The sequence below is a fragment of the Balaenoptera ricei genome, chromosome 14 (genome assembly GCF_028023285.1).
Source record: "Balaenoptera ricei isolate mBalRic1 chromosome 14, mBalRic1.hap2, whole genome shotgun sequence".
NCBI lineage: Eukaryota > Metazoa > Chordata > Mammalia > Artiodactyla > Balaenopteridae > Balaenoptera > Balaenoptera ricei.
In genome coordinates this window covers 15,353,634-15,376,278 of record NC_082652.1, presented here as the reverse complement: position 1 = coordinate 15,376,278, position 22,645 = coordinate 15,353,634, and the positions used below count along the sequence as shown (strand labels likewise).

The following is a 22,645-nucleotide window of genomic DNA, read 5'->3' as shown; positions in this document are numbered from 1 at the left end:
ACTACTGAAGCTCGTGCACCTAGAGCCCGTGCTCCGCAACAAGAGAAGCCACCGCAATGAGAAGCCTGCATACTGCAACGAAGAGTAGCCCCCGCTCGCCACAACTAGAGAAAGCCTGTGCAGCAACAAAGACCCAACGCAGCCAGAAATAAGTAAATTTATTAAAAAAAAAAAAAAAATCCCCCATCTGCCCTGGGTGGGAGGACCAGGTCCCAGGCCACATGGTGGATGTGGGATTGATGCCCCCTATGTAGCCCACATTTATTTAGTATTTGCTGTGTGCCCCTCATGCCCACCCCACTGCAATCTGAGCGGGCACAGCCCTCCCGTCTTTCTGGTGAGAGCCACTCAGCCTGTACCCCGCAGGAATTGTGTACCTCCTGGGGGCCCCTCCCCCACTGCTCACCTGGGTCAGGGTTAGGAGGCGGGGATGGAGGGCTTGGCCTGATGGAGGCCGGCCAGCATGGTGGAGAGGTCCAGGATGAAGAGCTTCACCTGGGGGTTCCGACACAGCCAGAGTCACATCCCAGCCTCTTGAGTGTCCGGTCCCCACCCCCCAAAACCCCAGAGGCTGCAAAGCAGGGGTGGGGGGTAGAGACCCTTATTAGACAGCAATGATGGTGGTTCCCTGGGGCAGTGAACCTGGCCTAAACCATTCTGGTTTTTAAAGGCTCAGTCCAAGACTCCCAAACAGTTGATTCACGGGCACCTTCAGTTTTCTAGCTGGCTATCAATCACCTGTATTATAGTTGAATTAGTATTTTCACTTGCATCAATTCTTTTTTTATTTTTTTCCTTTTAATTGGATCAGTCGTGTTCACTGGTGTATGACCTACTCTTATCTTCTCCATTGGGGGCCCTCCTTTATTTTGTTTTAACCTATTTATTGATATAAACTTAATGAACACCCACGGATCCACTGCCAAGACCTAGAACTTGATGGCAAACTTATCCTTGGGCTCTTCCTTCACATTTGTCACCGAAATAAACATCTGACAAGGAAACTATATCTCTACCAAAAGTGGAAAGAGATTAAATTACTCCTTGCCATAAGTAGGGGGTAACCGGAAAAATAACAAAATGAAAATGAAACCTGGTTACTCAATTCTGGCAGCTACCATTGCTCACAGAGGGTGTGAGCCCCCAGGCCCTGGAGACCAGGGAGTATTATGGGGGTTAAAGTCATAGTTGCCGCCCCCCCTCCCCACCCCCCTGGCATTGAACCTTTCTCCTTGGTAAGATCAGATGGTTGGCTGAAAAAGCACTGGCTTTCCATCACCCTGATACCAAAACCAGAAAAAGATATCACACAAAAAAATTATAGACCAACATCACTGATGAACATAGATGCAAAAATTTTGAACAAAATACTAGCAGACAGAATCCAACAGCACATTAAAAGGATCATACACCATGATCAAGAGGGATTTATCCCAGGGATGCAAGGATTCTTCAATATACACAAATCAATCAGTGTGATACACCATATTAGCAAATTATGGAATAAAAACCATATGATCCTCTCAATAGATGCAGAAAAAGCTTTTGACAAAATTCAAGACCCATTTGTGATAAAAACTCTCCAGAAAATGGGCATAGAGGGAACCTACCTCAACATAATAAAGGCCATATATGACAAACCCACAGCAAGCATTGTACTCAATGGTGAAAAACACAGCATTTCCACTAAGATTAGGAACAAGACAAGGCTGTCCACTCTCACCACTCTTATTCAACATAGTTTTTGAAGTCCTAGTCACAGCAATCAGAGAAGAGAAAGAAATAAAAGGAATACAAATTGGAAAAGAAGAAGTAAAACTGTCACTGTTTGCCGATGACATGATACTATACATAGAAAATCCTAAAGATGCCACCAGAAAACTACTAGAGCTAATCAATGAATTTGGTAAGGTTGCAGAATACAAAATTAATGCACAGAAATCTCTGGCATTCCCATACACCAACAATGAAAAATGAAAAGTTAAGGAAACATTCCCATTTACCATTGCAACAAAAAGAATAAAATACCTAGGAATAAACCTGCCTAAGGAGGTGAAAGACTTGTACTCAGAAAATTATAAAACACTGATGAAAGAAATCAAAGATGACATAAACAGATGGAGAAATACACCATGTTCTTGGAAGAATCAATATTGTGAAAATGACTATACTGCCCAATGCAATCTACAGATTCAATGCAATCCCTAGCAAACTGCCAATGGCATTCTTCACAGAATTAGAACAAAAAATTTTACAATTCGTATGGAAACACAAAAGACCCCGAATAGCCAAAACAATCTTGAGAAAGGAAAACGGAGTAGGAGGAATCAGGCTCCCTGACTTCAAACTATACCACAAAGCTACAGTAATCAAGACAGTATGGTACTGGCACAAAAACAGATATAGATCAACGGTACAGGATAGAACGCCCAGAGATAAATCCACGCACATATGGGCACCTAATTTATGACAAATTACAAGAACATTCAATGGAGAAAAGACAGCCTCTTCAATAAGTGGTGCTGGGAAAACTGGACAGCTACATGTAAAAGAATGAAATTAGAACACTACCTAACACCATACACAAAAATAAACTCCAAATGGATTAAAGACTTAAATGTAAGACCAGACACTATAAAACTCTTAGAGGAAAACATAGGAAAAACACTCTTTGACATAAACCACAGCAAGATCTTGTTTGACCCACCTCCTAGAGTAATGGAAATAAAACCAAAAATAAACAAATGGGACTTAATTAAACTTAAGAGCTTTTGCACAGCAAAGGAAACCATAAACAAGACAAAAATACAACCCACAGAATGGGAGAAAATATTTGCAAATGAAACAATAGACAAAGGATTAATCTCCAAAATATACAAACAGCTCATGGAGCTCAATATCAAAAAAACAAACAATCCAGTTAAAAAATGAGCGGAAGACCTAAATAGACATTTCACCAAAGAAGACATACATGAAAAGATGCTCAACATCACTAATTATTAGAGAAATGCAAATCAAAACTACAATGAGATATCCCCTCATGCCGGTCAGAATAGCCATTATCAAAAAATCTAGAAACAATAAATGCTGGAAAGGGTGTGGTGAAAAGGGAACCCTCCTGCACTGTTGGTGGGAATGTAAATTGATACAGCCACTATGGAAAACAGTATGGAGGTTCCTTAAAAAACTAAAAATAGAACTACCATATGACCCAGCAATCCCACTACTGGGCATATACCCTGAGAAAACCATATTCAAAAAGAGTCATGTACCACAATGTTCACTGCAGCGCTGTTTACAATAGCCAGGACATGGAACCAGCCTAAATGTCCATCAACAGATGACTGGATAAAGAAGATGTGGCACATACATACATACAATGGAATATTACTCAGCCATAAAAAGAAACGAGGGCTTCCCTGGTGGCGCAGTGGTTGAGAATCTGCCTGCTAATGCAGGGGACACGGGTTCGAGCCCTGGTCTGGGAAGATCCCACATGCCGCGGAGCAACTAGGCCCGTGAGCCACAACTACTGAGCCTGCGCATCTGGAGCCTGTGCTCCACAACAAGAGAGGCCGCGATAATGAGAGGCCCGCGCACTGCGATGAAGAGTGGCCCCCGCTTGCCACAACTAGAGAAAGCCCTCGCACAGAAACGAAGACCCAACACAGCCAAAAATAAATAAATAAATAAGTAAATTAAAAAAAAAAAAAAGAATTAAATATATTAAAAAAAAAGAGAGTCTCTGGAGAAAGGTCTTTATAGGTCTTTCCAACTTCCCAACTCTTACTCCCTTTAAAAAAAAAAAAAAAAAGAAACGAAATTGAGTTATTTGTAGTGAGGTGGATGGACCTAGAGTCTGTCATACAGAGTGAAGTAAGTCAGAAAGAGAAAAAGAAATACCATACGCTAATGGATATATATGGAATCTAAAAAAAAAAAATGGTACTGATGAACCTAGTTGCAAGGCAGGAATAAAGAGGTCGACATAGAAAATGGACTTGAGGACATGGGGTGGGAGGGCGAAGCTGGGGCGAAGTGAGAGTAGCATCGACATATACACACTATGGAATGTGAAATAGCTGGCTGATGGGAAGCAGCAGCATAGCACAGGGAAATCGGCTCGGTGCTTTGTGATGACCTAGAGGGGTGGGATAGGGAGGATGGGACGGAGGCTCAAGAGGGAGGGGATATGGGGACATGTGTATGCATATGGCTGATTCGCTTTGTTGTGCAACAGAAACTAACACAGTATTGCAATTATACTCCAATTATACTCCAATAAAGCAATTATACTCCAATAAAGATTATACTCCAATAAAGCAGTTATACTCCAATAAAGATCTATTAAAATAAAATAAAATAAAAGGACTGGCTTTTGCCTGTTGCTTCATATCGAGCTTCTGTCCCTCCTAGAGTAGTCTTTTGTACCTTGGGGTACCCGGGCCACACTTGAGAGAACAGTGGTGTACACATGAATCCACACGACTCAGGATGTGGCACAAAGGTAGGCTCCGGGGACCCAGTTCTTGGCATTTGGTTGGAATTCTGGCTGCAGGACAGGAGTGGGGATGGGATGGGGCAAAGGCGAGGGTGTTTCCTCCACTTCTCAAAGGAGCCATGCTTTGGGGACCCACTAGAATCAACAGAAGTGCCCAAAGTCAGAAACCCCCTCCCTCTGTTGTAAACCATGTCACATGTTCTACCACCTTGCAAACCCAAGTGAATAGAAAAGCCGGGCATACTTGGTACACAATGACATTTGTAATGCCATTGTGCAGAAAGAAAAAGCACTGTACAACGCTGCCCTCACGCTCCCCAGGGAAGCCAAGGCCTGACCATACGGGAGCCAGAGGGTCAGGGACTAATTAAAAGTGAGTCTCCATCTCCTGGTTTCTTATCGATGTCTCGTTTGTGTTTTAGATCCTGAGACAGAAGAACTCTTGGCATAAATGTATTGTACCCATCAGTATATACCCCGGCCTCCTGCACAGTGAGGGCACTGAGACCCAGAGAGGATCCAACTTCCTTCTGACCTCATAGCAGGTGACCAGCAGAGCCAAGACCAACCCAGGGCTCCCGGGCAGGGGGCTAGGCGGCCACGGAGCTAGGAGACTGGGCTCTGATCGCAGAGGGTCATGCTTAACCCAGAGAAGGCGGGATTTCAGGCACCATGATGTTCCCAACGGTTAGGGGGCTGGAGGTGACATAAAGAGGGATCCTCACCTGCTCCAGATGCCCCTCGGTGTCCTCGATGTCCAGGGCAGGTGGCCGCCTCTGGTGCTGGCACACTAGCTGGAACAGGTTGAGTGCTGCCATCCTGGTGCGTCCCAGGAGCAGGGTCTTCTCAGCCGCGGTGTTCTGGATCTGAATACACTTGGATTCCTGGAGAACACCCGCCCCCTTCCCCATTAAGGTGTGAGCTGGCCTGAGGAGGCCTGGGGCCACATTCGCGTCCACTTCCCACCAGTCATAGATGCCCCTAGGTGCTATCAGGGAGAGGAGTGCTGGACTCGGGTGTCAAGTTCTCATAGGCAGGGCCTCCTGCGCCCTAAAGTTCTTTCCGATGCCTGAAACCTGCCCATGAACGAAGCGTTGCCCCATATGGCACTCCTCCCGGCGGTGGGAGGCTGGGGTCCCTGGCGCCCACCTCCTCCCGGCGGCGGTACCCAGTGCAGCGTGCGCTCCCGCGCCGCCTCCAGTTGCTCCAGCAGCTGCGCTCGCCGCTGGCCCCGCCTCAGCAGCTCGTCCTGCCAGGCGTCCCGCAGCCGCTGCAGCCGCGCGCGCGCCTCCCCCAGCTCCGCGAGCCGCTGGCGCTCCGTGAGCCTCAGCGCCGCCTGCGTGTCGGCCAGGCAGTCGAAGCGCGCCACCAGCTCGGGGACCTCTTGGAACTGGGATGGGGTCGGGAGGGGGACTCACTGGGACTGCAGCCCCCCTGCCCTTCCCCGCCCTACCACCCCCCGCGCCTCCTCAGCCCAACTGTGAAATGGGGGCATCACACAGCCCCTGCCCAAGAAGTGTGATTACTCAGGCCCCTCCCCACCTCCACCATCAAGCCCAGCTAAGCTTCACTGCCTGTGATTAATACTAAGTCACTGTTTCATTCAACTAATACTGAGTGTTTGGATTCCCCCTCCCCCCACCTGCCAGTGTGTCCTTGAGTAAGTTATCTTTCTGAGCCTCAGTTGCCCCATCTGTAAAATGGGATTGGCAATAACAAGACTCACTTCACTGGACCTTGGGGAGAATTCAAGAACAAAGCGTGTTCCTGACATACAGTTAGTGCTCAATAAGTGGTGACTCCTGGCATACACTCAGCGCTCCAGCAGTGCACACTTCCAAAGCCGTCCCTGAGGCTGCCTGGGGCTGCACGTGGCGCTGAACACCAAAACCTCCTGCAGGGCGCTCACCTCGGGCAGCTGCTCCAGTACTTGCCCCAGCAGGCGCGCGCAGGGCTCGAGGCGCCAAAGCCGGCGCTGAAGCCGAGCGCGCTCCCGCTGCAGCTCCTCCAGCTGAGCCCGAAGCCGCAGCGCCTCCGCCTCCCGGCGGCCGGCCAGTTGCCGCTCCTCCGCCGCCCTCCGCAGTGCGCGGCTGCGCCGGGCCTCGGCATCCTGGGAAGGAGGGATGGAGAGGAGGCGACGACCCCCAGGACTTGGGAGCCTGCGGAGCTTGCCGCATCCACTCCGCCCCAACATTCGCACGCTGAGTCACGGGTTGCAAACAGATGGCCCGCGGGCCAAATCCAGCCAGAATCTCGGATTTTGGTCCCTCACTCCTCTCCCACTCTTTTTAAAATGCTTCAGGCAGTGAGTGTGTATTTCCCACCACTCCCTTTTGTATTGGTAAGCCCACTTTTTAAGTTTATGTGAGCGGTCTGGCTCCTTTAGGATTGTGACTTTGTGACCCTCTGCCCTGCCTCCCCCCAACAGGCTCCACCTACCTGCAAAAACTTTTCAAAGCGGACAAAGGACCCCTTTAACTCCTGCTCTTTCTGTTCCAATTGTTCCCACCGCTGTTTCAGGGATGCCTTCATAGTCTGGAACACCTGGGGGGTAAGGAGTGGGTGTCCGTGGTGTTTGGGGTTTCAAGTCATCCAGCGCTTTCACATTCACACTTAACCTCGCTCATCCTTTGCCCTTAATCTTTTTTTTTTTTTTTTTGGCTGCGCTTGCGGCCTGTGGCATCTTAGTTCCCCGACCAGGGATCAAACGCATGCCCCCTGCAGTGGAAGCGTGGAGTCCTAACCACTGGACCACCAGGGAAGTCCCTTTTGCCCTTAATCTTGTCACTGCACCCTTGCTCAAATCCACCCGTCGCTCCCACCACCCACGATGAAGCCCAAATTCCCTCCTGTAGCCCCTGCGTGTCAGCATTCCTGCTCTTCCTTGGGGCCTCATCTTACCCTCTCTCCTCCGATACTGTCTTCTAGCCTCTTACCCACCTGTGTTTTGTCCTTGCCTTCCTGTCTTTGTATATGCTGCTCCCTCTGCCTGTTTCTCCCTCCTAACCCTGTCCCCCTTTGCTGGATAAGCCGACTTGCCCTTCAGCGTTCCCTAAGACATCACTTCCTACAGGAAGTCCTCCATGACCACCCCTGTGTAGAGATAGGGGCTTTCTCTGGGCTCCCACAGCCCCTGCTCAGTGCTTCCCCCCTCACAGCCATCACCACCTGGACACTTGTCTGTCCCCTTTTCTAAGCTGTGAGCCCATGAGGGCAGGGACTGTGGTGAGACCTCTAGATCCCAGTGCAGTGCCCTGCATACAGTAGCTGCTCAATGCACATTTATTTGCACGAACCACTGATCTCATTTGATCCCCATTTGACAGACGAGGAAACCAAGGCTCAGGACGGTGATGATTTGTCTCAGACCTTGTAGTAATAAGTTGGCTCCATCACTTTCCCCTCTTTTTTTTTTTTTAAGGAGGAGTGTCCCAAAAAGTTTCAGGGACTGCACTGAGTGGCTCACTTCCTTCTGGGCCTGAAGGCCCTGGTCCGCATCCACTAGTTCCTGCCTCTTCTCCAAGAGACGCAGCAGTGGCGGTGGGACGTGGTCCACATTCCGCCCCTGGATCTTCCTGGAGGGGTTCAAGGAAGAGGTAAGGGTGAAGGAGGCAAGAGTCAGGGCCCCCAAACTCCCCACTGGTGCCTGACATACCCCCATTAGCCACCTCCTGGCTGTTGAATTTTTCATTCATTCAACAAATTGTCCCGAGCACCTACTCTGTACCAGGCACTGTTCTAGGCACTGGGGATGCAGCCCTGATCAAGACAGACAGATCCCTGCCCTCCAGGAGCTGCCATCCCGCTGGGGGCCACAGAAAAAAGCTAGCAAATAATAATAAATAATGCTAGGACATGGCGGGTGCTAAGATGAAAAATTCAGCAGACTGAAGGAAATCTCTCAATAGGGAGATAGAAAAGTCTCTATGGGGGGGGACATCTGAGCAGAAACTTGAAGGGGAAGAGGGAGGGAGCCATGTGGATACCGCAGGGAACAGAGTCTAGGCCGAGGGAATGGCCAATGCCAAACCCCAAGGGAAGGACCTTGGTGTGTAGAAGGAGCTGCCAGGAGGCCAGTGCAGTTGGAGGGGAGGGAGGAACAGAGAGAAGGGAAGTGAGACCAGGGAAGTTGTGAGGGTGAGGCTGCGGTGGGCCGTGATGAGGGGAGACTTTGGCCTTGACTCTGAGTGGGGTGGAAGGCATGGGAGGGTTTGGAGCAGAGGAGAGAACCCCCTCTGGCTACTGTGGGGAGCAAGGACAATAGGAGGGGCAGGGCAGCTGCAGGGGACCAGGGACGGGTCACAGGATAATGCGGAGAGGATGGGGCTCTGATCTGGGTGGGTGCAGTAGAGAGGTAAGGAGGGGTCGGTTCTGGATACCACTGGAGAGCAGAGCTGATGGGGTGACGAGAGGGTGAGAAAGGAGTCGAAGGGGAACCTAGATGCTGGAAGGATGTTGCTGATAGTGGGCTGAGCGGGGAGCAGGGAGATCAGCTCTTCGCTTCGCTAAGGCCAAGTTGAGACTGAGCTGCCTATTGACCTCGCGGGGAGGATCCAGAGGGAGGCTGGGATCTGGAGCCAGGCTGACGGGGGAGAGGAGGGGCTGGACACAGCTCCGCAGGGTTGGCTGTGCAGGGAGCAGAAGGGATGCACTACCATTCCACTAGGCAAGGCTTTCCCAGCTCTGGTCTAGGGGAAATCCTCCCATTTTACTGATTCTGAGACTGAAGATGGGGCCCCCGGCCACACTGCTGAAACAAGGCAGGCACCGGACAAGCTTCCTCCACCCTTCCTTTAAAATGCAGTTTGCAGTGAGAGGGGGCAAGAGCTCAAAGAGTAATTCCCTCCCACCTTGGATCAAATGATATAATCTCAGCTGGATATCAACTAGGGATGGGGATCAGGAACAGATTAGAGACCTGAGCCATTGACCCAGCTCTGCCCTAACTACCCCTGAGACCTTGTGGAAATTGCCATTTCCTTCGGAGCTTCAGTTTCTTCCTCTATGAAGTGGGGGGCAATAATCCCCCACCAAGAAGTCACCGAGGAAGCCAGAACCCAGGGGCAGGGGGAAGGGAGGGATCATCCCACCTGCTCCTGCCCTCCTTTCAGCCCTCCCTGCCACTCCACGCCACTCACGTAGACAGTTTCTCTTGCAAGGCCAGTCGGAAATATTTCTCCCAGGGCACAGCCATTCTCCTGGCAATTGCCCCAGGCTTGCTTGCTTTCTGGAGTTTTGCACTAGCCTAGAGGCGGCCCTGGAGGGTTCTGATGGAGGGGTTGCACGCTCAGTATTCCCGGAAGGCAGCCACCCAGCCAGCCTCGGTCGCCCCGGGCAACCAACGACACAACATTCCATTGCCTGCCTGAGGCCTGGAGAATCCACCCGGAGAGGGAGAGAGAGGGGGCTGCGGGGAGGGGAACATCTTCTGCCCGTTCTGGAGGAGGCTTGAACTCCCAATCTAAACTGAGGTGCAGCGAACAGGACGTGGGTCTCTTGGCCAAGAATTTGCCCCTCTTGGTGCCCCATGTCTGGTCAAACCTCTTCCTGGATGGGTGGGATGGGGCCTCACTAATGTGGTTGTGTGCTCAGATGTCTGTTCAAATGAGTAATTATTGGGCACCCACTGTTTGCCAGGTCCTTGGGGGGCAGGCATTCACTCCCTGGCAAGGTGCTGAGGTCCTACTATGTTCCAGCCCTTTGATGGTCCACTCCCATTGCTGGGGATGGTGCTACCCTAGCCTTGTCTCACGGAGCCCCCAGCCTCGTTAGGGAGATAAAGCAGAGGGGCCATCAGCACTACCTGGTGGAAACCAACTTGGAAGGGACCCATAATCTGCATTTGGAGGATGGGGGGTAGGGGAGGAGGTGACATAGTTTGCGCAATTACAGTGGGTCAGACACTGCCCTGAGTACTCTACTTACGGTATCTAATTTAATCTTTAAAACAGAACTGCCGGGAGTGGTAATAGGGAAAAGTACCCAGAGTAATATTACAAATACTCATGGGTCCTCCAACTGGAAATAACAAACACGAGCGTCTTGTCCTCTTTGTTTCCAATCGTTTTATTTTTCCGTTTTAAATAATTTGTTTTTTCATGTAAGGAAATGTATTTTCTTTTTGTAGAGTAACACTTTTTAAAAAATTTTTATTGAGGTATAATTGATTTACACTGTTGTGTTAATTTCTTCTGTACAGCAAAGTGATTCAGTTATATATGATTCAGTTATACATATATATGTATTCTTTTTCATACTCTTTTCCATTATGGTTTATCACAGGATATTGAATATAGTTCCCTGTGGTAGGGGAACAAAGTAGGACTTGGTTGTTTATCCATTCTATATATAATAGTTTGCATCTGCTAATCCCAAACTTCCAATCCATCCCTCCCCTACCCCCCTTCCCTTTGGCAACCATAAGTCTGTTCTCTATATCTGTGGGTCTGTTTTTGTTTTGTAGATAAGTTCATTTGTGTCATATTTTAGATTCCACATATATGTGATATCATATGGTATTTGTCTTTCCCTTTCTGACTTACTTCACTTAGTGTGATAATCTCTACGTCCATCCATGTTGCTGCAAATGGCATTATTTCATTCTTTTTTATGGCTGAGTAGTATTCCACTGTATATATGTACACCACATCTTCTTTATCCATTCATCTGCTGATGGACATTTAGGTTGTTTCCATGTCTTGACTATTGTAAATAGTGCTGCTATGAACACTGGAGTGCATGTATCTTTTCAAATTCGAGTTTTGTCCGGATATATGCCCAGGAGTAGAATTGCTGGATCATATGGTAACTCTATTTTTAGTTTTTTGAGGACTCTCCATACTGTTTTCCATAGTGACTGCACCAATTTACGTTCCTACCAACAGTGTAGGAGGGTTCCCTCTTCTCCACACCCTCTCCAGCATTTGTTTGTGGTTTTTTCCATAAATTTATTTTTTTATCTATTTATTTTTGGCTGAATTGGGTCGTCGCTTCTGTGCGTGGGCTTCCTCTAGCTGCAGCGAGCAGGGGCTACTCTTCATTGTGGCGCGCGGGCTTCTCATTGTGGTGGCTTCTCTCGTTGCAGAGCACGGGCTCTAGGCGTGCAGACTTCAGTAGTTGTGGCATGCGGGCTCAGTAGTTGTGGCGTACGGGCTCTAGAGCACAGGCTCAGTAGTTGTGGTGCATGGGCTTCGTTGCTCCTTGGCATGTGGGATCTTCCTGGATCAGGGCTCGAACCCATGTCCCCTGCATTGGCAGGCTGATTCCCAACCATTGTGCCATCAGGGAAGCCTCCAGCATTTGTTACTTGTAGACTTTTTAAATGGCCATTCTGACCGGTGTGAGGGGGTTAGAGTAACACTATTTTAAAAATACTATAGTTACTGTAATGCCTACATCGTTTAAAACAACCCCCAAGCATTTTGTTAGAGCATATTAAAAAAAAGAAAGATGGGGCTTCCCTGGTGGCGCAGTGGTTGAGAATCTGCCTGCCAATGCAGGGGACGCGGGTTCGAGCCCTGGTCTGGGAGGATCCCACATGCCGCGGAGCGGCTGGGCCCGTGAGCCACAATTGCTGAGCCTGTGCGTCTGGAGCCTGTGCTCCGCAACGGGAGAGGCCACGATGGTGAGAGGCCCGCGCACGGCGATGAAGGGTGGCCCCCGCTTCCCGCAAAAAGCCCTTGCACAGAAACGAAGACCCAACACAGCCATAAATAAATAAATAAAATTAAAAAAAAAAAAAAAAGAAAGATGGAGCTAAAATAATGCACATTTTGTCTTTGAGCATTTTGCATTAAGTTGTACATACTATTTTTCTGCATAAATTGATGCAAAGTTACAAGATTCATGAGCTAAGTTTTCTTGATTTAAAAAATACTGAGGTAGAATTCACATAGAGTAAAATTCAGTTTTTTCCACATGCAGTTCTGTGGGTTTTAGCAAATGCATAAAGTCGTGTAACCATCACAGTTAAGATGCAAAATATTTCCATCACCCCAAAAAGTCCTCATGTCCCTTTGTAATCAACCCTTGTCCCCACCCAGCCCCTGGCAACCACTGACCTGTTCCCTATCCCTATAGATTTGCCTTTTCTAGACCATCATCCATGGAATTTATATACTTTATAGCCTTTCGAGTCTGGCTTCTTTCACTGAGCAATATTCATTTGAGATTCATATTGACGTGTGTATATTGACATGTATTTTTCACTGCTGAGTAGTATTTGATAACATACTATAGTTTATTTATCCTCCACTTGGGTTATTGCTAATTCTTGGCAGTTATAAATATAGCCTGTTTCATGTGCAGTTTTTCTTTGTGAACAGAAGCTTTCATTTCACTTGCATATTTACATAAGAGTACGATTGATGGGTCATATAGTAAGTGCATGTTCAACTGTATAAAAAACTGCAAACCTGTTTTTCAAAATTTTTATATTCACACTAGCAATGCACAAGAGTTCTGATTGCTCCATCTCCTCACCAGCAGTTGGTACTGTCAGTTTTTGTAAAAGTCATTCTAAAAGATGGGTAGCTGTATGGATACGGCTTTTTTTTTTTTTTTTTTTTGATTTATTTATGGCTGTGTTGGGTCTTCGTTGCATGTGGGCTTTCTCTAGTTGCGGAGAGTGGGGACTACGTCGTTGCAGTGCGCTGGCTTCTCATTGTGGTGGCTTCTCTTTGTTGCAGAGCACAGGCTCTAGGCGCGCCAGCTTCAGTAGTTGTGGCACTCTGGCTCAGTAGTTGTGGTGCGCGGGCTTAGTTGCTCCACGGCATGTGGGATCTTCCCAGACCAGGGCTCGAACCCGTGTCCTCTCCATTGACAGGTGGATTCTTAACCACTGTGCCACCAGGGAAGCCCCAGCTTTTTTATTTACAAATAATTGTAGATTCCTGTGCAGTTTAAGAAATAAAAAGAGAGATTCCATACTGCTTCACCCAGTTTCCCCCAATGGTGACATCTTGCACAGCAACAGTCCAGATCACAACAAGGATATTGACATTGATACAATCCACCCACCTTATTCAAAATGCTCAGTTTTATAAGCACTCGTGTGTGTGTATTTAGTTCTATGCAATTTTTACAATTTTATATTTATTTGGCCACATAGCCGGCTTATGGGATCTTAGTTCCCTGACTAGGGATCAAACCCAGGCCCCCGGCAGTGGAAGATCGGAGTCCTAACCACTGGACCACCAGGGAATTCCCTCATTCTATGCAATTTTATCACATGTCCATTTCTATGACCGCCACTGTCCAGATACAGAGCATTCATCACGAGGATGCTTCAAGCCAGCCTTATATAGCCACACCCATCTCCCTCCCTCCTGCCTTCCTAATCCCTGACAACCATTCATCTGTTCTCCATCTGTATTACTCTGTCATGTCAGGGGTGTTGTATAGTAATTGGAATCATATACTATGTAACCTTCTGAGATTGGCTTTTTTCACTCAGCATCATTCTCTCTCTTTTTTTAATGGATGAAGAAATTTTATTTTTTATTTTTAAAAAAATATTTAATTAATTTATTTATTATGGCTGTACCGGGTCTTCATTGTGGCACACGGGATCTTCACTGCAGCATGTGGGATCTTTTAGTTGTGGCATGTGGACTCTTAGTTGCGGCATGCATGTGGGATCTAGTTCCTTGACCAGGGAATGAACCCGGAGCCCTTGCACTGGGGGGCATGGAGTCTTACCCACTGGACCACCAGGGAAGTCCCTCAACATCATTCTCTTGAGATCCATGCTGGTTGTTACAGGTGTTTGTTGTTTTTTTTTTTTTTTTGATTGCTGAGTAGCATTCCATGGGATGGATATACCTCAGTTTGTTTAATCACTCATGTTGGAGGATATTTGGGTTGTTTCCTATCTTTGGCTATTGTGAATAAGGCCACTGTGAAGATTCCTGTCCTGGTTTTTGAGTGAACATAAGTTTTCATTTCTCTGCTATAGAAGCCCAAGAGCGCAATTGCTGGGTCATATGGTAAGTGCCATTTAGGGTTTTTGTTTTTTGGGTTTTTTTAAATTAAGAAACTGCCATATTCTTTTCCAGAATGGCTGTACCATTTTATACTCCCACTAGCAATGTATAAGTGATCCAGTTTTTTTCTACATCCTCACTGCCATCACTATTTTTTTTCTTTTAAAGATTTATTGGTTGACTGATTGATTGCTATGTTGGGTCTTCGTTTCTGTGCGAGGACTTTCTCTAGTTGCGGCAAGCGGGGGCCACTCTTCATCGCGGTGTGCGGGCCTCTCACTATCGTGGCCTCTCTTGTTGCGGAGCACAGGCTCCAGACGTGCAGGCTCAGTAGTTGTGGCTCACGGGCCTAGTTGCCCCGCGGCATGTGGGATCTTCCCAGACCAGGGCTCGAACCCGTGTCCCCTGCATTAGCAGGCAGATTCTCAACCACTGCGCCACCAGGGAAGCCCCCATCACTATTTTTTGTTTTAGCCATTCTGATCAGCGTGTAGCATTATCTTTGTGGTTTTACGTTGCATCTCTCTACTGGCTAATGATGATGAACATCATTTTATGTGCTTATTTGCCATCTGTATATCCTTTTCAGCAAAATATCTGTTCGTGTCTGTTGCCTATGTCCTAACTGGATTTTTTTAACTGTTGAGTTTTGAGCCTTCTCTGAATATTCTAGATATATGTCTGGATGTTCCAGATAGCCCTCTGTTGAATATTTTCTCCCAGTCTGTAGCTTGTCTTTTTATTCTCTTCACATGGTCTTTTGCAAAGTTTTAAATTGTGATGAGATCCAATTTGCCACTTTTTCCTTTGTGGATTGTGCTTTTGGTGTCAAGTCTAAGGCGGGTTTTGAACTCAGGCCATCTGGGTGTGGAGTCCACCCTCTTAACCACAACACTCCAGATAGAGTTGAGCCCTTTTTGGATCTTTTCCTCCTTAGACCCATTCCCTTCCTTCCATCCCTAGAGAATACCATCATCTTGAAGCTGGTGTGAATCTTCCCTTCTTAATTTCTCTTCTTTTAGAGGTGGTTTTTTTGACAATGTTTATTGAGCACCTTCTATGTGCCAGGCACTGTGTGAGGATACAGCAGTGGATAAGACAAAACCTGCCTTCATGGGTCTTAGAGGCTAATGGGGAGGCCAGGTGAATCAAATCACCCTGCAAATATGTCATTACATGCTGATAGGATTGCCAGGGGAGGTGCAGAAGTGCAAGGAGGGAGTCAGGGAGGTCTCCTTGAGGAAGTGACATGTAAACCCAGACCTGAAGGGTTGGGGGGGGTGAGTAGAGGAGAGGAGGGGTATTCCAAGTATTGGGAACAGCATGTGCAAAGGCCCTGAGGCAAGAGGATATGGCCCCTCCTAGAAGAGAATAAAGGTCTGTAGGTAGGTGTGCAGAATTCTAGGATGAGGGTGCAGGTCAGGACTGCACAGGGCCAAGGAAGGGCAATACCCGGGCTAGAAGTGACAAACAGGGAATGGAGGTTCAGGGGGGTTAAGTGACTCCTCCGAGAACACACAGGCTGAGAGGTGCTGGGCGCTGGGGTTTGTTTATATAGAGATAACCCATCCCTGCTGTGGAACTGCTCATGGCTTGGAGGAGGCGAGGTCCCTACACACTTGTCTTCAGAAGGCTGGAGCTGTGGCTTTAGCTCTGTGGCCAGTGGATCTACCCCCCACCCCACGCCTCAGCATTCCTCTCTGTTAAATGGGGCCTTGCTTCCAAATGCTTCCGGGGCTCCCCTGCCAACCTGCTGAGGCAGGGCCTCCCCCCTGTCTCTGTCTCCACGTCCTGGGGGATCGGGTGGGTGGAGCTGCTAAGTGACAGCAAGACACAACTTCTCAGCTGGCCTTGCCCTTGGCCACAAAGCCACAAGCTCTGGAAATATCCACTCTCCCCACCCCCCCATTCCCCCAACCCCCAGTCTCACGCTTGGGCAGCTTCCCCCTTCCTACTTCTCCATTCCAAAGCGGGGGCAGGGGAGGGCACTTTGTGGAGTTGGGCTGAGGAAGGAGGAAGCCGGGGTGCAGCCTGCAGACGCACACCTTGTCTTCAGGCTGTGGGAAGCGGAGACTTACAGGCCCTGCTTCCTCGGCAGCCAGCCCGCAAGAGGGGCTTTGGAAATCCTGCCCACTCCTCCCACCGCCGCCTCCTGTCTGTCCCACGTGGCTTCCTGCCCGGAATCGTGCCTGGCACTCACAAACGAGGCTTTGTGTTCCCGAGATAAAGATCACGCTCCTCACCCCCAACCTGGTTCCGGGCTGGTCTGTCTTGCCCCGATCTTGGTGGTCTCAGAAGGGATGGTGCCACTTCCCAGCAGCGGAAACTGACGTCTAGAGATGCACAGGTCTGCGGAGCCAGAGGAGGGGTCTGTCTCCCGCTTTGGGGGTGAAGGTGTAGCGGAGAGGTGGTGAGTTGGCAATGTTAAGGCACCGTGGGGAGAAAGGAAGTAAAAAAGAATATGACCATTGCCACAAGGAGAGAGGCCAGATTCCAGCCCTCGAGGGGAACTGGATTCTATTTAACCCAGAGAGTGTCTTTTGAGTCCTTCTTATGTGCCAACTGGCGTGGGAGGCACCGCATGAATCAGACATTGTCCCTGACATTTAGGAGATAAGACAAGCATGTAAATCCCCACAAAACAAGAGAACAAGAGACCAAGGTCACAGAGCGGTGCCAACAGGCGGAGAGTGGGGGGCGGTCATCACCGCCTTCCCTGCCACCTTCCAGGCTTCCCCGGAGGCTGTGAGCAGAGCTATGAAGCAAGGGCAGCAGGGCTTTCAGAGACCAGAGGAAGTACGAATTGTTTTCTGATTATAACTTCTGATTAAAAAGAAGCACGTGCCATTATGTCAGAGAAAGCCCTCCAGTTCTGTACTTGCTTTATTGTCTACATATCACTTCGTACTTCCCACTGAGAGTCTGTTCCTAGCTGCCCATTACTTTTGTCTGTATCACCCTCCTGAGAGCCCATGAGAGCAGGGCTGGGCTGTGTGTACCTCACTGTATCCCCACTGCCTAGTACATAGTAGGTGCTCAATACACATTTGTTAAGTAAGAAAAGAATTTTATATATAATATGTAAACATTTTATATATATGAAAAGAATAATATAAGAAAAGAATTTTATATATATATAATACTTTATGGCATCAGTATCATGCCTATATATGGTTGTATATACTGTGTTTTCCCCACGACTTGCATTTCTTTTTGGCTGCGCCACACTGCTAGCGGGATCTTAGTTCCCAGACCAGGGATCAAACCCATGCCCTCGGCAGTGAAAGCATGGAGACCTAACCACTAAACCACCAGGGAATTCCCTATGACCTGCTTTTTTTTTTTTAAAGCACTTTTCCTGTCATTAAATAGTCTTCAAGAACATAATACCATTTGCAGCTATATATAGCTGGGACTTCCCTCGTGGTCTAAGACTCTGTGCTCCCAATGCAGGGGGCCTGGGTTCGATCCCTGGTCAGGGAACTAGATCCCGCATGCTGCAACTAAAGATCCTGCATGCCGCAAAGAAGATCCCACGTGCCGCAAGTAAGACCTCGAGCAGCCAAATAAATAAATAAATAAACAAATATTGAAAAAAACCCACACAGCTATCTAGTGTTCCATGGCACTGCTCTCACATTATCTGCACTTTATTTCACCCCACCCCTCCTAATCTTTATTTAGATTACAATCTACAATCTTAATTGTATCTGTGGGACTTAAACCAGAAAATAGGTAGATAAAGGAAGGTAAAGGCTTTCCTGGTGGAAGGATAGGGCAAAGGTAGTATCAGGGGGTGGGGTGGGGGGAATATGAATCAAATCTTAAAGGTGTTGAATTCAGGAATGGGGTCGAGAGGGCCATGCGGCCAGGGAATCCTGGACCCAGTGGTGTGCTGTTAAATTGCCTCTCCAAAAAAACATGTAGTGTTTATTTGCTGATTTCCATGGTGCAAATTCTCCTACTGTGGTTGATTTCAAGTTCCTGATGCGGCATTGCTGAACACAGGGTTGGAAAGGCATGGGCACAGCCGGCTCTTGGGAACCAGTAGGAGCGGGCTTCAGCACACCCCTGTCAGTGCCCAGGCCTGATCCCCACTCTGGGATGAGGAGCCCTCTCCACTCTGTGTCTGTGAGCCCTCCCTGGGCCCCAGGCCCAGCATCTCAGACGAAGGGGGTGGGACTCGTCCTGGGTAGTGAGGCCCATTGGGGTGCAGGAGCCCAATCTTGAGATCTTGCTATCAGATTTCACAGCTGGGATGCAAACCCCCAGATTCCCCCAGCTCAGCAACTCGGAGCCGCACTGGCTCCACTGAAGTGTGGCCGCTCCATCCATCCCTGGAATTCAGGGCTGGGCCTGGCGCTCTGCCCCAGCCACAGAGTCCTTAGGACCCAGCCTCAGAGCTCAGTCACCCAGTGCGGCTCAATGTCAGGCACAGTGATGGGATCAGGATGTTCCATTACGGCCATGACACTTACGAGCACTTGCTGTATGCCAGGCTGTGCTGAACGTTTGACGTTTAATTCATCCCATCCTCACACCCAGCCTATGAGGTGGGTGCTAGTTTTATTCCCAATTTACCGATGAGGAAACTGGGGCACTGAGAGGGTAACTCACTTGCCCAAGAGCATTCAGTTCATACCTGTAGGTGCCAGGATTCAATCCCAGGTTGGCTGAACGCTAAAACCTCTGCTCTTAAATCCTCAGCCCAGTATCTCCTCCCACTTGGCTTTACAAAGCACCTGCTATATGCATCCCATGGGCGGTAGACTATGTACAGAGTTGACAAGAAGATGATAGTGGGTTTGTCTTGAAGAGGCTTAGAGGATGGGGAAGGGGAGGCAGCTAACCATTTCTTGAGCACCTACTATGTGCCAGGAATGATGCCAGGTGCCTTACACAGCCGTCTTGATTAACTCTACAACAATCTCACGAGAAAGGTGAGACCCTTTCCACATGACAGCCCAGGCCCGGGCTCTCAGGAGCCTGCCTTCTTCTTTCCCAAATGGCCTCTAGCAGGTCACAGTCCTCTGGGCCACATTTCCCCCTCTGGTTCCTTGACAGGAGCTGCCCTAGGAGACCTCAAACACTCTTCCAGTTTCAGGTCAAAGCTTCTCAGAACAACAGGAGGTACCCAGGCCATTTGGAAAGTATGGAGACTGTGGCCACAACTCCAGGCAAATTGCAGGGGCAGACGCTGGATATTGGATAGGTGACAGAGCTAGCTCCCTGGAGGCCTGGCTGGCATAGTCCATAGCCTTTGTAACCCCCCTGGGAGCCTGGGGAGGGGGGGTCTGGGAATGTGACTTCCTGCTCAGCTCTGGAAGTTGGGCCAAGATAGCTAGTGGTGGTTTGGCTGGCATCTCAGGTGGCCCTAGGACAAGGCCCCCAGGTTCCATCAAGGGTCCCTGGGGGCTGGATAGCCTATCTGAGGTCTCTTTTTCAGAAGAAAAAGGTTTCGCCACAAGCTCCCACCTAGGTGAGTGGGGGCGGGGAGAGGCAGGACACTTGTCTTGAAGTAGCAGTCGCATAACAAGTACCATTTTCCCCTCCTGAGGATCTGGGGTAACTGATAAAGATTATGGGAGGGCTTTAACTACTCCCTCGGGGCTACCACTGCTCTGGAATCAACGCCGCAGCATCACCCCTCATACCCTGTTGAAGGATGTTGCAATACTTCTAAGCCTTGGGGCCAGCCCTGCTAGGCCCATTTCCCAGATGGGGTAACTGAGGCCCAGACTTTGGAAGGACTCACCAGACGGAGGCCAGCCAGGGAGAGAATTCCAGGGATCTGAATTCCTCACCAGCCTGGCTGGGGTGCTGGGTGGGAAGTCAAGGAGGGAGACGCGGAAGCAGATCACGGGGCTGCTCCTGTGGCTGGGCAGGGCCCTCTGGAATTGCTGGTCTGGGCGTTGACTCCCGAACTCAATAAGTAGAGCCTTCACATTGGTGCCCAGCCCTGGGCTGACCTGACCGGAATGAGTCCCTTCTGATAACTCTTAGGCAGGTAAACAACAAACTCATGGGGAGAGATAGTGTGTGTGTATCTGTCCTGGGACAGGCCTTTCCGGTCACATTATCACATTTAAAACTCAAAAACTGTGCAAACCTGGAGCTGTGGGAGCAGAGAAAAAGGGGAGAAAACCTCTGCCTAGCATGGGAGGACATCCCGGAAGACTTCCTAGGAGAGGTGATATTTGAGCTATGCCTTGAAGAACAATAATAGTAATAGCAAACACTTTCTGAAAACTTCTTATGTGCCTGTCGGTGTTCTGAGATCTGCATCTGCTTCCTTCATATCTGTTTTATCTCATCTAATTCTCTCAAAACCCTGTGAGCGAGATACTATAATAACATATGAACCGATGAGAAAACCAAACCAGGGCACAGAGAGGTTAAGAGACTTGCCCAAGACCACACAGCTACCAAGTGGCGGAGTCAGCATTCAAATCCAGAAAGGCAAATCAATGACTGACTGTAAGACCTTCCGAGTTCTATTTAATCCCTCTGAACCTCAGTTTGTGTGTCCATACAAGGTGGGGGGGAACTAGTACAACAGTAAGTAACGCATAGAATTATTGTGAGGACGAAGGTGAGATAATCCCTGTAAAACGCTTAGAACAGCGCCCGGCACACAGTAAGCGTTCAAACAATTGTAGATGACTTTTATAATCGTTGTGGTGGTGATCTTCAAGCCCTCCCCTCCCCCTCCGGCCGCGGCTTCCTCCCCCGCAGTGCCAGCCAGTGACGCGGGATCTGCCGCACGCACAGTCTGGGTTTAATTGGAAACTAAAAGAGATGGAAGGGTATGTTCGCGGCCCCTCCCTTGACTCTGAAAAGGACCCCCAGGGAGGGTGTGACTCTCTCTAGCGACGCCTCCCGCGATCTCCAATACTGCTCCGAGGTGGGGCAAGGAGATCGGACCAAGAAGGCGGCGCCGGGATGGTAGGCAGGGGAGAGCCGGGGAGGTGTGAACGTGTTGGAGGCAGGGCAGGCAGGGGACATACTGTGTCTTCTGAGCCCGATGCCAACTCACTAGGAGCCTGCGGCCACGCCCATCATGGCCGTGGGCGGCTCTCCACCTGGCAGTCCCAGTCTCCATGCGCCCAGGGCTCCGAGGCCGGTGCGCTCTGGCACGCTTGGCTGGGGTGCCGGCAGAGGGCGCGCGAGGGGCCCCGGGAACTGGCGGGTGGGGGGCCCCGCGGGAGGCGGGATTGCGGGGAGGGCCCTGTGCCGCCCCTCCCGCCCCCTGCCCTCCCCGCCTGCCCACCCGGAGCGCTAGACGAGAAGGCACGGGCTGGCGGTGTCCCCCGCGCTTCAGCCGGCTCGGCGGCCAGCTCCTACCTGTAGAGTCTGGCGGGGGCGCCGCCTTCCCGGACACCTATCCTTTCTCCTCCTTCGGAAACCTCTCGCTCAGCTACCCGCGTGTCGGACAGGCGGCGCTGGGATCCCAGGACAGGGTGCCAGGCTCGCTGTTGGCGACATGTAGACGCCCTCCCCGCCGCGGTACAGCCTCGGAACCTGGACGCCCTCCTGGCCGGAAAGTTTGGGGCTGGGCGCCATGGCCAAGAGCAGCTCCCTGAACGTCCGCGTCGTGGAGGGCCGGGCGCTGCCCGCCAAGGACGTGTGAGTACCCCCGGGGCCAGTCGGGGATGGGGGGCGTGCCGGGCATGGGATGGGGCGGGGGTCGCCCATTCCTCATGCCAGGGAAGGTCGGTGAAGTGGGCGGGGGTTCTTGTCTGAGACCGAGTACTGGGGCAGATCCACCTTCATGGGGCGAGAGGCCCCACGCCCATCGCTTCCTGGTGGGAGGGGACACCAAGACTTAGCAGATGCCCCGCCCCGCCCCCAGGAAAGGGGTGTCTTTGTTCCTGGGACGTACTAAAGGGGGTCTTCCAGGGCTTCAGCCCTGGGGATTAGAGGGTCGGATTCTGTCAGAGCTGGGGAGGGGGTTTAGGGGTGGGGGGCTCTCTTTCTTAGTCCAGGCAGGTGTTGGAGGTGGGGTTTCTCCAAGCCTGGGTGGGCATCTGTTAAGAGAACCCTGGGGAGGAGCCCCAGAGGGCCTGGGATCCAGGTGGCCCCAGGATTCCTCTGTGTGCATCTGGTACTGAGATTTGCAGAGTGTCACCAGGTGGCCCACCGGCCAGGCCTGGGGGAAACT

General features: G+C 49.9%; 2 protein-coding genes across 8 annotated transcripts in view; one reads left to right on the top strand and one right to left on the bottom strand.

Annotated features, from left to right (window-relative positions):
- Nucleotides 1-238: 238 nt before the first annotated feature.
- CFAP73 (cilia and flagella associated protein 73) lies at nt 239-22,150 on the bottom strand. Of its 5 annotated transcripts, none has more exons than XM_059893771.1 (7): nt 9,640-9,764; nt 7,968-8,076; nt 6,941-7,045; nt 6,411-6,611; nt 5,670-5,891; nt 5,227-5,385; nt 239-495 (listed from the first exon to the last, which is right to left on the bottom strand). In XM_059893771.1, exons 1-7 carry the CDS (start codon nt 9,693-9,695, stop codon nt 418-420), a joined length of 930 nt encoding a protein of 309 aa, XP_059749754.1. In that variant the 5' UTR covers nt 9,696-9,764; the 3' UTR covers nt 239-417. The 5 variants fall into 5 exon arrangements, with proteins under 5 accessions (XP_059749754.1, XP_059749757.1, XP_059749756.1 ...); XM_059893772.1 differs by lacking the exon at nt 239-495 and adding an exon at nt 4,337-4,636; XM_059893774.1 differs by lacking the exons at nt 7,968-8,076; nt 9,640-9,764 and adding an exon at nt 21,829-22,150.
- Nucleotides 21,667-22,645, top strand: part of RASAL1 (RAS protein activator like 1) — a 32,077-nt gene continuing 31,098 nt past the window's right edge. For all 3 annotated transcript variants that reach the window (XR_009497168.1, XR_009497169.1, XM_059893767.1), the window contains exon 1: nt 21,667-22,110. Coding sequence is in view for 1 of the 3 variants with exons in the window: in XM_059893767.1 (XP_059749750.1) it covers nt 22,046-22,110 (65 nt within the window). In the remaining 2 variants the exon portion in view is untranslated. The remainder of the gene's footprint in view (nt 22,111-22,645) is intronic.